The sequence below is a fragment of the Epinephelus lanceolatus genome, chromosome 2 (assembly GCF_041903045.1).
Source record: "Epinephelus lanceolatus isolate andai-2023 chromosome 2, ASM4190304v1, whole genome shotgun sequence".
In the NCBI taxonomy this organism is placed as follows: Eukaryota; Metazoa; Chordata; class Actinopteri; order Perciformes; family Serranidae; genus Epinephelus; species Epinephelus lanceolatus.
Window position 1 is genome coordinate 4,087,718 of NC_135735.1, and position 13,629 is coordinate 4,101,346.

At 43.4% G+C, this 13,629-nt stretch overlaps 1 protein-coding gene across 2 annotated transcripts; it reads right to left on the reverse strand.

The window, feature by feature from the left end:
- Positions 1-3,012: 3,012 nt before the first annotated feature.
- On the reverse strand, positions 3,013-13,393 carry shcbp1 (SHC SH2-domain binding protein 1). 2 transcript variants are annotated; one of them, XM_033627972.2, is made up of 14 exons: positions 13,323-13,393; positions 13,036-13,186; positions 11,142-11,357; positions 10,919-11,034; positions 10,508-10,716; positions 10,309-10,404; positions 9,987-10,217; positions 9,688-9,865; positions 9,107-9,227; positions 8,626-8,757; positions 7,322-7,440; positions 4,991-5,077; positions 4,724-4,862; positions 3,013-4,595 (listed from the first exon to the last, which is right to left on the reverse strand). In XM_033627972.2, exons 2-14 carry the CDS (start codon positions 13,145-13,147, stop codon positions 4,276-4,278), a joined length of 2,076 nt encoding a protein of 691 aa, XP_033483863.1. In that variant the 5' UTR covers positions 13,148-13,186; positions 13,323-13,393; the 3' UTR covers positions 3,013-4,275. The 2 variants fall into 2 exon arrangements, with proteins under 2 accessions (XP_033483863.1, XP_033483855.1); XM_033627964.2 differs by lacking the exon at positions 13,323-13,393 and having other exon boundaries at positions 13,036-13,316.
- Positions 13,394-13,629: the final 236 nt, after the last annotated feature.

Here is a 13,629-nt window from a genome sequence, read left to right on the forward strand (position 1 = left end):
GGTTGTGGCGCTGCACTAAATTTACACACAAGTTCCATGTTTATGACTGGATAAAATAATGGGCGTAGCCAGCATGACATCACCTGCTGGTTTGTGGACTCTCGTTTTGAACAAGCCCCCAGATTCAGCACTGGCTTTGAAGCCAATTTTACGTAGCGGCCAAGCAGTGGAATTACAACTTCCAGGTCCGAGCTAAAAGTGACTGTATTTGGACGAAAGGGTGGAGAGACGAGAGGGTGGTCAGCACAGTGTATTGACAGCTATGGCTAACCATGATGATCAAAGATGTTACATTAACTCTATAAACTGAAGGTGAAATAAACATCAAGAATGCTTTGTTATAAGCAGAATCTAGAGCTACGTTTGATAAGGTGTTGCATGTTTCTCCTCTGGATGTTATTCGTCGGTGGCAGGATGGTTGGAGCATTCATGGGTACCGGCTGCAGGGTCGTCAGCTGGGGGCCATCCCTCCTTGATGTTTCGGCCCTTTAAACCCAGAGCATCTTAGGATAGTTGGGCAGCGGTTAGGGACGTCTCCCTTCCACTCCCTGCAGCTGGACCCGGGACTATGCAAGGCAGGGGCGTCCTCCCTGAGCCAGGTCTGAACCTGACTGCATACCTCTTGCACCTCGGCTGCATGGGGCATTGAAGACTAGAGGCCCGTTTCCACTGAAGAAGTTCCTGGTACTATTTGGGGGCAGGAACTTTACAGGAACGTCCTCTTGCTCGGCCCTCTCAACCGCCGTGTCTCCACTGAGAGGGCGGAGCAGGAGGGAGGTTCCTGTAAAGTTACCGGGCTCTGGATGTGACGTAATCGTTGCGCAACCATTCATGCAGCAAAGAAACAAAGAAGAACAACAACAAAGAAGAAGAAGCAGAATAAGAAGAAGAAAGCAGACATAAGAAAGACGATAATCAACATGGAAGGAGCTGAGGTGGTTGCTGGGTTTCTGGCGTGTCTCTTTGTTTACATGGCGGTGAAAGCTATAAACGAGAGAAGACATCTGCTGAGTTTTAAAAATGCCGGCTATTTTGTCGCTTTCTGTTGACATCACATCCTGCCTTGAGTATATCCAATCAGCACCAAGTAATCCCCAAGCCCCAGCCAGGAGTTTTTAGGGGCCGTTCTGAGTACCTACTCCGAGGCAGGGACTTATTTAGCCCCTGTAAAAGTTCCAGAACTCTGTCCTTCAGGGGTGGTTCCTGCGGTGGAGACACGCACCAACGGCCCCGGCCCCGTAAAATTACCCCAAAGTTCCTGCGGTGGAAACGGGTCTTAGGATTAACTTCCGCCCGGAGAAGGGTTCCAGCTCTGGCCTCTGGTCAACCATAGCCATCTTGAGCTCGTCTCGGCTGCCATGGCTCTCTCGCTGATGGCTTTCTTTAGTTGTCTGGGTTCCAAACCGATCTTTGGTAAGAAATAGTGCACTGATGTTGATAGGAAACCATGGCAGCCGACTTCAATAGGGAATAAGGATGCATGCCACCCTCTGACAAGGACCTCATCAATCAAGTCCTGGTACTTTGCTTTCTTTAGCTAGTGAGAGATGGCTAGCCTGTCTTCCCAAGGGAATGTAAGTTTGGCAACCAAGATGGTTTTTGTGCTCCTTGATGTTAAGATCATGTCTGGTCGGAGTACCCCTTCTGGAAAGACGAGTCTCCTCTTCAGGCCCACCTGCATCTCCCAGTCAGGCTTAATTCAAAACTGAAACCAGGCTCTTGGCAGCTGTTCTTGCCCTAGGAGTCTTGACCCCTTCCCTTTGGAAATTGACCACTTTGGGTGGTGAAGCCAGTTCTAAAGTAAGGTAGAAATCGCGACAGCTGTACAGCAATGCATTTGTTCTATGGGCCCAACAATGTGGAAGATCTCGTTAATTTTACACTTTTGTCTTTATGCACCACTCAGCAACTTTTATCGGAATGGCCCTGCCTCAAACGTTGTATCCAGTTTTACTTAGACATCCACGATTTTGAAGCCTTTACTTTGGCAATTTGACCGTTGCCATCTTGGATATTTGGAGCCAAAAATCACCCTATTTGGACAAGAGCATGGAGATAACTTGAAGTTTGAACACAAGCTGCTAGCTGGTTAGCATGGTGTATTTACAGCTATGGATAACTGTGATAATGCTAATACAAATTTTCGCTAGCAAAAAAAACTACAGCTACGCCTATACTCTGTCAGTCTGGGGTTATGCTATGTTCTGGATACATAACCAACGTTGTCGCCATGGCAGCGACTAGTCAGTGGACGGCACCCACTTGTCATTTAAAGCAGCTACACTCTTAATTATACACATTTTTAAGCTTTAATATCTTCTAAAGAGGTGAGTTGTATAACAGTTCAGCCCCGTACAGTTGTCATAAATCAGGAAATCAGACCTAAAGACCATATTTGTACCACACTGTAAACATTTTAATTAATGCTGTGAAGTTGAGCATTTAAACATGAGGGTCTGTGGGGATTGACTTGATCTTGGAGCCAGCCTCAAGTGGACATTAGAGGAACTGCAGTTTTTGGGACTTGAGTGTTGGCTTCATTTTTATAGCTTCGTAGGTTGCCACTTCGTGAGCACGCTGAAAGTCAAACAGGTCTCACAGAATGTTTTGTAGCATAAAGCTTCAGAAAACAAGATGTTTGGACAAGTATAATTTACTAATGTGGCCTCAGGGTTCATTTATAGCTTTAAAAGTTCCTGCAGCTCTAACTGATCCCTTCTTTCTCTGCTTCTAAACACATGAAGAAAAAATGAAAACTAAGTGATGTCCCTGCATACAAGAGGTCACGTACACGTTCTCTACCCTGTAAGACATTCCTTTTCATTTTTAAGTAACTTTTCAGCAGCTGAATGTTGAAATTTACTGTCATGTACAACTAGGTGTCACTTACACTGGAGACATGTCAGCACCACTTTTTAAATGGCTGATTTCGTCACCATCACTTTTTAAAAGCATAACTTGTTTAAAATGTTCTGAGACATAACTCACACCGAGAAATTTTAACTACTAAGATGAGAACACTTTAAGAGGGTTTATTTACATGATAAAACATACAATGCAGTGTTAATATAGAAGAACCAAATGTGCATTGTCCAAAAAAAAAGTAATGATTAAAAAAAATCCCCTCTGACCTCCTGATTCTAAAATGACCCAAAAATGTTCATCCATCAGTCCAAGTTCTCCATTCTCCCTCTGTGAACTTGACAACACACGAGCTGTTTAAGTCCAGGGGTTTATAAATTAATTAAAATGAATTAATGTGTCAGACATAAAAAGGTGCCACATGCTCAATTAAAGAGTTAATTTCCTTAAACACAAAAGTGACCAAAGAGTAAATCATCCCGTGTGTTGACTTGGGAGAGAAAGTGTCACTGCATTATATTTCTATATTTTTGAATTTTCAACTTATGACTGATTTTGTGTATTTCTGATATAAAGAATATCCACCATATTGGTGCATAAAAATTCACTTGAGTGCAGGAAATGAAGTGTTTAACGCTCGGTATTTAAGACTCAGTGAGTGTGATTCACAGTGCGCGTGGTCGGGGTCAGCTTCAGGTTTCAACACACACCCTTTAAATGCTGATCAAACTGCACCACCACATAGAGGTTTCAACAGACACATTTTAATCTGTAAGAAATTCATTATATTCACAATTTCTACAAGTAGCAGTTTAAACTAAAGGCTCATTTGTATCATCAATCTGAATGTATAAAACTTCTGTCAGAGTCTGTCAGCCTGAAGACTCCCCTCGACCATAACACACAACCAACACCTTTTAAAAAAAGAGGCACCACGTGAACATTACATCTAACTCATGAACAAAGAACTAATATCAGTGTGTCATCAACAGTGCACTGCTTTCAACATCAGGTAACAACATAATCACCGTAACGTAACATTTATTAGATCTAAAGTGGAACCACCAAAACTGAATTCAAAGTGACGAGTGGATTCAAATAATGCGTTAAAAAAAATTAAAAACATTTCACGTCAGAAGCCCAAAGGAATAAATAAGATAAAAGCAAAGGTGGGGAACAATTTACAGTTAATTCAGAGTGCTTTTAGAAACACACACTGATCACAACACAGGAACATTATCATCGTCTCTGCAGAACACCTCGATGGACAGCTGTGAGTCAGCAAGATTTATTTCATGACAATCGAAAATCTAAAACATGAAGCTGTCAAATAAACTCTGTGGAGCAATCTCTAAAGAGCTGTCAGTTCTGAGGGTGCCGACATGTATCGCTGTTCAGCCAGTCTGAAGTTTGTCAGTAGAAAAAGGTGCCGAAGTCGCCCATGCCGTTACGTCTGAACTGGTTTCCCTGAATGGAGACGAAGATCTGATGGTCCATCAGGTCCTGGACGGCTCGGCTGCAGGACGTCTCCTTGTTTCTGCTCAGCTGACGACTGAACTGCCACTTCTTGCCTGAGGTGGAGGCTGCGTCACCGTCTGTGCTGTTGTTGTTCTCTGCTGACTCGGGCTGGACGTCTGCCGAGCCGCTGCTGGTCGGATTGGTTGTGGAGACGACAGGAAGATCTGTAACACCTTCCTGCTGTTTGTCCTCAGCTGTCGGTCCAGCAGAGTCCTCTGGAGACAAAAGCTCTGTTCAGTATTGATTCTGTGCTGTTTGCAAACAAACCTGCCTTCATGTCTGCCTTCATATCCTCATCTATATTTATTTAATGTACTGTTCCGACTGTTTTAGCTCCACCTACCTCCACTTCTGTCCTGAGGAGCTCCATGTTGTTCCCCGTTGTTGGGTTTCACTAGAATCACCCCGTAGCCTTCATTGTTGTGGATCACATTGTTCTCCATGGTGATTGATGGCATCCCGTCCAGCCCATCAGCAAAGTCCTGCACACACCCCCAAACATTTCACATTTAGTAACAGGGTTAGAATAAAAAATCATGAGGACAGCATTCCACTTAACACTGAAGATGACACTTGTTTCCAACAGGCTGCCATCTTGTCTTTCTCTCACCTTGATGAGGATCCCGTCCTTACAGTGATGGATGCCGTTACCGACCAGACTGCAGACACTGCCGGGGTAAATCTCCACACCGGCCCCCTGTGTACAACACACAGCAACATGACTGACCACGTGTAGTCACATTTACATCAAAGAGTCTCTATAAACCAACCAGACAATATCAGCTGATCCGTATATCATCAGTATCACTGCATGTTATATGCAGATGTGTTTATTTGTACTGTAAAATGTTTCACTCAGCACACACCTCAGTCACAATTTTTAAAGCTGCACTGATTTCTTTGGCCAGCTGGAGGCAGTACAACAAGTCGTGAACACAAAACTGACACATCATCACCTCTGAAGTTGAGCTACAGCCACACAGATTCTAATTCTGAGGGAAACACTGTTTGTTCATTATATATTTAGACGATTAGACAAAGAAGAGAAATCTCCACAGTTGTTGCACTGATAAAAATCCTGTCAACGTACTGAGGTGATGGTCCTCTCCTAAAAGAGCTCCTAAAGAAACAAGATTTATCTCTGAGTGGATCTACTGCACTGACTGTTTGTGTCAGAATAAATGTTTATTGAAGAGGTTCCTGCGGTGAGTCAGCTATGAGACTGTTCCCACAGTCAGCACAGACTGTAAACTGACAAACTGACGGTGAGGTGGAGCCTCAAGAGGGGTCTATACTAGGGTTGGGTACCATTCATAATTGAACCAATATGGTACCGGTACTGTTATCTGGAATTCGTTACTGGTACCAAACGGTACCTTATTTCGGTACTTTTGAACCCTATGGGCCCTAGGCATTTTTGGGGTATTTTTACTGCCTTTACTTTTAAGCTCATATCACAGTCATTATAAAGGCTACATACACATGCTATGTCTTGTTTTTTTTTCCAGGACAATCTGCGCTAACCAGATTTGCCATCATTTCATGTCCTTCTATGTGCCTGTATTTAATATTAATTTTTATATCAATGAAAAAAACAAATCTGTGTGACTAAATTTTTACATTTTTACATGTATCTCACCATAGCAAGTTGGAAAATGACATATTCTGCCATATATGAAGAGGGGAGACTCTCTGGAATCTGGCAATATAAGAACCATGATGCTGGGACATTCTGTCACTTCACAGTTGTCCAAAACATGTGGTTTGTGCCAGGCGGACATGATTGCCAGTATTTTTTCATTATTGCAAGAAATTCCATTGACTCATTCACAAGTCAAAAATGTGTTTTATGAAAGAAACATGCAATATTTACATCTAAGATCATAGAAAAATAGTTAGCCAAGTGCAATGATCTCCTCCAAGATCGTCTCGTCTCGTCTCCAAAATAATATTTGTTTTTCACTTTCAGTTATATATTGGGGGGGGGGGGGGATGTCCCCCTTAATGTATATGGTGACTACGGCCCTGTCATGCATGCATAATTAGGATACAGTTGTCTGGGTGCACAAAGGTGAAGTGCGCTTGTCTTGTCATACAAAGTTTGACGAGTATCAAATGGACAATATGGAGATATTTGCATCTTGAAAGCCGGACTACAAATGTGGATAGACAGGGAGAAACACACGCAAGCCTAAGACGTGGTAAGATACGATATTCCTCACTATATGAAGTGACTGATAACAAGATCTGTATAATGGGTTGTAAAGAAATTCGTCAGGTTTTTATTTTTGTAGACAATTGATCTGGATTTATAACATGATGGGATGACAGCACAGTGATGTGTGTGTATCATTGGAAAGCTCTGCTCCTGCACTTTCATGTCATATGTGTGGCATTTCTGTGCGAGCCTGCATTCGCGAGTAATCCATCCAAGAGTAATGTGTGTGCAGAGGTGTATGAAAGCTCTGTTATACATCATTTTATTGTAACTTTATCAATTTTTTCGCTGTGAAAACATTGGATTACCGACAAGTGCTTGGCCTTGGTGGAAAGCTACAGCTCTGCCGTTTCATGTGATATGTGTGGCTTCTCGCTATGACACACGGAAAATCCACAGAGAAGAACGGGTGTGAATTTGGACGCACTATGCGTCGTTTGGGCCCATAGTCTAAACTTCTCCGTTTCAACATTTTATTGAGAACATTTAGGAACAGTGCTGCACGTTAACTTTTGTCTGCACATTTTTTTTGTCGCCATTGTTGCTGAGTCTGAGGTGCAAGTCATGCGCTCTTGCTCCGCCTCCACCTCAGGTACCAAAATTTGGCACCGATTCATTTTAAGTGAATCGGTACTCGGTAGTACCGACGTGAATCGGTACCAAGTACAAAAAGTACCGAGTTTCGGTACCCAACCCTAGTCTCTACCTGTGATCAGCACTCACCTTGGAGCCATACAGGTCACACATGTTCATAGTGAGATGGGCTGATGTTCGGACAATCACTCCCGTGGTCTCACACTGCAGCACACAGTTCTCCATGTTCAGAGTCCCCTGACGCACACCTGACAGAAACCACAGGAAATGACACAACAGGACAGTCAGCATGTTAACAGATAGCTTCACTGTTTATTTTATATCACACAGCAACATGTGTGCACGACACGTAGGCCTGAAAGATGCAATTCATACAAAAATCTCCAAATTTGAAAAGTTTTTGATGCCAAATCACAGCTTGTTTCAGGCTGCAAATAATCATCAGTCATTATCTGTCAGTTATTTTCTCGAGTAATCGATTAGTTGTTTGATGTACAAAATGTCAGGAAATGGTGAAAAATGTCGATTAGTGTTTCCCAAAGTCCACGATAACATCCTCAAATGTCTTGTTTTGTCCTAAAACCAAAGATATGCAGTTTTGCTGTCATGGGGAAGGAAAGAAACCAGACAATACTCACATTTAAAAAGCTGCAGTGCGATAATTTCGACTTTTTCTTCCTTGAAAAATTGTTTAAAACAATTAATTTATTATCAGAATAGTTGGCAGTTAATTTAAAAGTTCACAACTAGTCAATTAATCGATTAATCACTGCAGCTTTAATAGTGTTCCTCAAAGTCCTGCTGTCTTAATGAGGAACTCTGGAGGGATTTTTGACCATTTTTCGAGTGGTAATAAAAAGATTAAATCTATCACAATATCTGTGTGACAAATGGTATCAACCTAAAAATTGCTGCAACAACTAACGAGGCATAACTGAGCATGTGAATGGCCATCATGTACTTCTACCATAGTGTTCTAGGCTCTATATGCTCTAAACTCTAAAAGTTCCAATAGCCACCTAAACCAAACCACAATGTTTATTACAGATTTATGACTAGAAAAACTTGACACTCAGTGCTGAGATGCATCTCAAATTAATCTTGAGGTTCCAGCTTTCAGACGATGTAAACCACTTCTATGTAGCAAAAACTATTGACCTGCTGTCTCCCCCTAAAGATCCCCTGTCCACCTTATAAAAGACAAAATGGGTCTATTGTTGGGAGGGGTGGAAGAGAAGAGGTTAACTGAAAGTTTTGTAGATTATAACTATAATATCACATTTAATGACTGTGTTTTCAACATAAAACAGATTCTACAGGATCTGTTGGACCAATTTTCTGGTAAAAGCACTTAAAAAAAGAAAATTCTTAACAACATGACAGTGTTTTAAACAGGTGTACAGGGGGGAGCCACAGTAACAGTGTGTACTCACACAGAATGCCCTCAATAGCATCGTGCTGGATGAACTTGATGTTGGACATCCGTATGTCAGCTCCGGTTGACTCCACAAATGAGTCGCCTTTGTTTTTCTTCTCAATCACCACCTCATCAGGAAGCCCGAAGCCTGACGCACAGACAAGAGTAATGACGTGTGTATGTGTGTGTGTTTTCAGACTGCACTGCTCACCTGTGAGGTTTAAACCCAGAGGGATATAACCCCTCTTCTCACAGGGATTCATTTAACACATCCAGATACACTTAAGCAATCTGAGGCAAACCAGTTAACAGACAAAGCTGACCAATGATGACCAACACCACCAAGACACATTATGTCAAAACAGTCAGAGTGTATTTATCACAAGGTAACATGAGGAGAAAGGACACAACCCTGCAGGGAGCCAGTACTAATTGATTTACAACTACGCTCTCCAAACACTGATCATGTCAGCGGAAACAAGATAAGAGCTGTTTACCTTCTATAGTGATGGAGTCAGGCAGAAAGATGGAGCTGCTGACACTGTAGATCCCTGGGAGAACTATGACCACATCATCCTGATGGCAGGCTTCCACTGCTGACACTGGGTCTCTGTGGAACTAAACACAAACATGCAAACACACACAGCTTAGAGGGGCTCACTCACTGAGTGTATACATACTGTACAGTTTAGAGCTGAGCCTGAGAGCTCCCACAGAAGCCAGAGTTTCCTTCTCTCTGGCGCCACTCTCAGGACAAGCTTTAGATGTGGCCCCACTGGAAACAAGGATCTAAGAAGAGAACACGTGTCTCTTCATTTTAAACTATCCAACAGTTTCACTGAGGCGATTAATGTCAATGTACAAAGCACCCGGCTTCACCCCGGCTGTTCTCTAACTCAGCTGAGTGCACGGAAAGTGTTTAAGAAGTCATGATGCCGTTACACAAGATAATCCACAGATTTTGTTGTGAGCAGTTTCACATAGGAACTATTTTCTTTTGACTGAACTGCACTCCACACACTTCCTTCTGCAAGGTGATTCCTTTGGAGGGTGTGATTTGGTGTGTGGTGGTACTGACCTGAATCTCAGTGTCCTCAGAGGAACACAGAGGCAGCAGTCTGTCACTGAGGAGGGACTGGAGCTGGGTGGTGCTGCAGGAGGCTGTGACCACATGGACCACCTTCACACCCGACTCTCTGGGCCCCCGACTCTGCGCACACTGCTGCCTGGCATTGCCTCTGTAGCCCAGCACATACCTGGAGAGGAAGTGATGGAGGTAATGATGATGAGGAGGAAGATACTGACGGAAGATTGGATTAGAGACAGAGAGAGGAAGTAGTGGCGATGGTGTGGGGAGAATCTCAACACATCTGTTACCTCAGCAGGGGGTTCTCTATGATGTGCAGCTTGCGTTTGAACGTCTCCAGCTGGTCGTAGAGCTTCAGGCCCTCCACCATGGACACGTTGTCTGGCTCTGAGTCTGAGTCGGCGCTGAGGCCGCTGCGCAGCACAAAGAACTGCTGGAAGCACTGGGAGCATTTTTCCAGTAAGGCCTGATACTCTGCCACCAGGCCTGCTGGGACTCTGTCCTCTAAGATGTCGTAGTAGCTGAGAGAAGATGCATTTTCAAACAGGAATCATAGGAATAAAACAACACTTATTAATACTACGTCATCCCCCAGACACAAGGTGCACTCACAGCCTGAGGCGAGGCTCCACACAACGAACAAAGTAGTCAAAGTCATCGTCTTCATCTTCCTCATCCCACTCTCTCCAGATGTGCTTATAGAAAAACCTGCGGATAGAAGAAGAGGAAGACATATCTGGGTATTAAATTCAGACTCTTTAAAAACACAAACGAGCAAACTTCAGGCACAGAATCATCTCGGGAGTCTCACCTGAGGTGCTCGACAGCGAGGGCGGTCTGATCAAAGTCCCCAGACTGCTCGTAGACCACCAGGAGCTCCTGCAGAGGGACTTTGTGCTGAGTGGCCTCCAGCAGAGACGTCATGGCGTCCTCGGTGAGTTCACAGCCTCTGGTGTCACACTGCAGAGGCAGCGCCAGCTTCACACACGCCTTCAGATCCTTCCAGTCCACATCACACACCTGGAATCATAAGCACTTCTTTAGCTGCAACACTGGAAGTCATGAACCACTGTTTACTGTAAATGCGTTCTACCAAATTTCCTATGTGGATAAAAATATATTTTGGCAGTTGCTCAAATGTAACTTGTGTGTCAAATCAATGACCAAGTGACCAAGGTACATTCATAATATTAACAAAAACATGTCTGAAAGTTGGTCTCACCTCCACCAGGACATCGAAGACATCAGTAGACCACAAAGCCAACCAATCACACGGCTCCACCACCTTCTCCAGGTAGTCTGCTGTGAAGGCCTTCACCTCAGATGGCTTACAGTCTCCTACACACAGATATACACACAAGGACTGAGCTCAGGGATGAAATGATTTAGAATTATTATTATTTTATTGTATTTGAGTGTGACTATGTAGGATTGTGTGCTGTTACCGAGCATGTAGTCCTGGTACGCCTTGAACCTCTCATAGAAGAGCAGGTGGCTGGTCTGGAAGATGTCGGGAAGACTTGAATTCACTCCTTCACGGTGCTCACATCTCTGCAGCTGAGTCCCAGATTTCTCAGAGATTAAATGGTCTGTGCCACTGTCATCATCACTCTCATCGTCATCACTCTCATCTTCATCCTCCTCTTCATTCTGAAACAGAGCTGTTGGGAGAAACGTATGGATTACGAGCTGTAGAGGAATTTTATTGCTCTTTTCTACCTTTGGAGGTTCAGCAGCAGTGGTTCATACACAAGTGTTCCACTGGAAATATACACTTGGCTAAATTACAACTGGTTGCACCTCAGAGATACCGGTTACGTCGCCCACCAGCAGGAGTGCTGGTCCAGTGCGGCACAGTGCATTCTGGTAGTTGTAGGTTTTCTACCTCTTGAGCAAAATGCAAATGCCACGGCCCTTTTTCTCTGTTTACTTTGATTGTTTTGCTTCAATTTCAAAAGTATTTGCATCTTTTCACAGCGTAGACAAACCAGTTTTATGAAAAGCTGTGAAATCCTTCTTTAACACGCTTCAGCTGATTTCCACCGACATCCTGCAAACAGGTTAAACCAGTGCTACCAGTAAAAGTAGCAACTTCTCCATCTGAGTACTGAGCAGTATCTGTGATGGGCTACATGGTGGAATGGACAACAGAGTGTATGTGTCTGTTTCTGTCTGCCCCCCAGCCACACATTTCTGTCTGTTCTTTACGATTTTTTTTTTTGGACAGTATTTGCCTTTATTGATAGGACAGCTAAGACAGATAGGAAAGGTGGGAGAAAGAGGGGGACAGTCACAAATGTCTACAACAGAGGCATCAAACATAAACCTGTCATCCTTTTATCCAGCCCACTGGATGACTTTGCACAGGATGGCCCACCAGCAGATGGAGACATGACATAGAATACTTTTTAGTGTATATAACATTCATTCATTGTGCACAATAAGAAACAGCATGTTGGCCGATTCTGCTGACAATTGCCAATATTCCATGCATCCCTAACACAGGTTATTCTGCGATGGTTTTACTGCTGTGGCCCAACTGAGATCAAATTGGGCTGTATGTTGCCCATGAACTAAAACAAGTTTGGCACCCCAGGTTTACGCTGTGGACTGAATACACATAAGTAATTTGCCTGATAACAGATTATATGAATTACTACACCCTTTAATTTCACCAACCCTCAGAGGGAGTCCATGAAAAACAGGGTCATCCAGCTGGCACCTCAGCCAAACATGGAAAAAGTTAGTATCAGCTGAGGGAGGGAGGAGGCAAAAGCAGACACAGAGAATGAGCCTTAATTACATTTCAAGCTTGTCTTGGTCCCAGTTCATGTAGGACTGATGGGGGTGGTGCTGCTACAACAACAACAACAACAGCAGCAGCAGCAGCAACTTTACCACTGACACTTTCATCACCCTGACTTTTCAGGATGCACCAATAAACAGATCTGATCGTGTATCATGAGCTGATTCAAAATTGTGGTGCAGATATTTGGTCTTACAGTGCAGGATGGGTTGTAAAAATTGGGGGAAAATACGTGTTGTCTCATATCAGTTAGCTACGTCACTGGTTTCCAAACTAACCACAACGTTAGATGGCATTGAACAGCATCTGGCTCCACTGGTTTGGGGCAGAAAAGATATGAAAACACACAAACTGTGACTGTTACTGTCACATTAACACAGGAAACACTGTTTAAACGTGTTTAACTGCACACCGACCCAACTACATCAGAGGCTCAACTTACACCAGGCAACACTAGTTTAAACGCTAATTACTGACACTAGCTAACACTGCTAGCGTATTTTAAACATGACTAATTAAAACACGACACAGACCTTGACTTATCCCGGACACAGGATGTAACTCCTCAGGAGTCCCGTTGTTCTTCTCCGTGTCGATATCAACGTTAACGAAGGACTCGAAATCCTCCACCATGATGTCCGTCATCTCGTCCCCAGTTTCTTTCGTCGGGTTTTCTCGAGCTTCCTGCTCCATGGAGGATTAAAAACAATTGTTTAATACGTTAACAAATATATAGGTCGGTTTTAATGAGCTAACAGCGAGCAGCGATACGAAGTTTTGTCAGTTTGACACAAACACACACAAACTTAACTGCACCCACCCAGTAACTTTCAAAATGTTCCCGGTCTGGGGAGCCACAGCCAATCAGGAGCGGTAAAATCGCAGGATGTCCCGCCCTCTCATCCCCAAGCGACTGTGAGCCAATGAGAAGAGAGACGTCAGCTTGCTCCGCCCTGCTTATTAGTAGGCTGTTTCTGCTTTGACATGTGTCTGAGTGTAAATATCGACATTTAATTTAATTTATTCAGTGTAATTAGACCAAACCTTAAAATGTGTGTGTTTAACTAACTAACTCAGAAATTTTGCAACTAGAGAAATTCAAATAAAAGAATATTGCTGATGGACTC

Coding starts and splice junctions, on each gene's coding strand:
- shcbp1 (XM_033627964.2), bottom strand. CDS start 13,195: ATGGAGCAGGAAGCTCGAGAAAACCCGACGAAAGAAACTGGGGACGAG. Junction 10,717..10,918: donor TCTTCGATGTCCTGGTGGAG/GTGAGACCAACT, acceptor TTATGATTCCAG/GTGTGTGATGTGGACTGGAA. Junction 4,863..4,990: donor AGGACGGGATCCTCATCAAG/GTGAGAGAAAGA, acceptor GGGTGTGTGCAG/GACTTTGCTGATGGGCTGGA.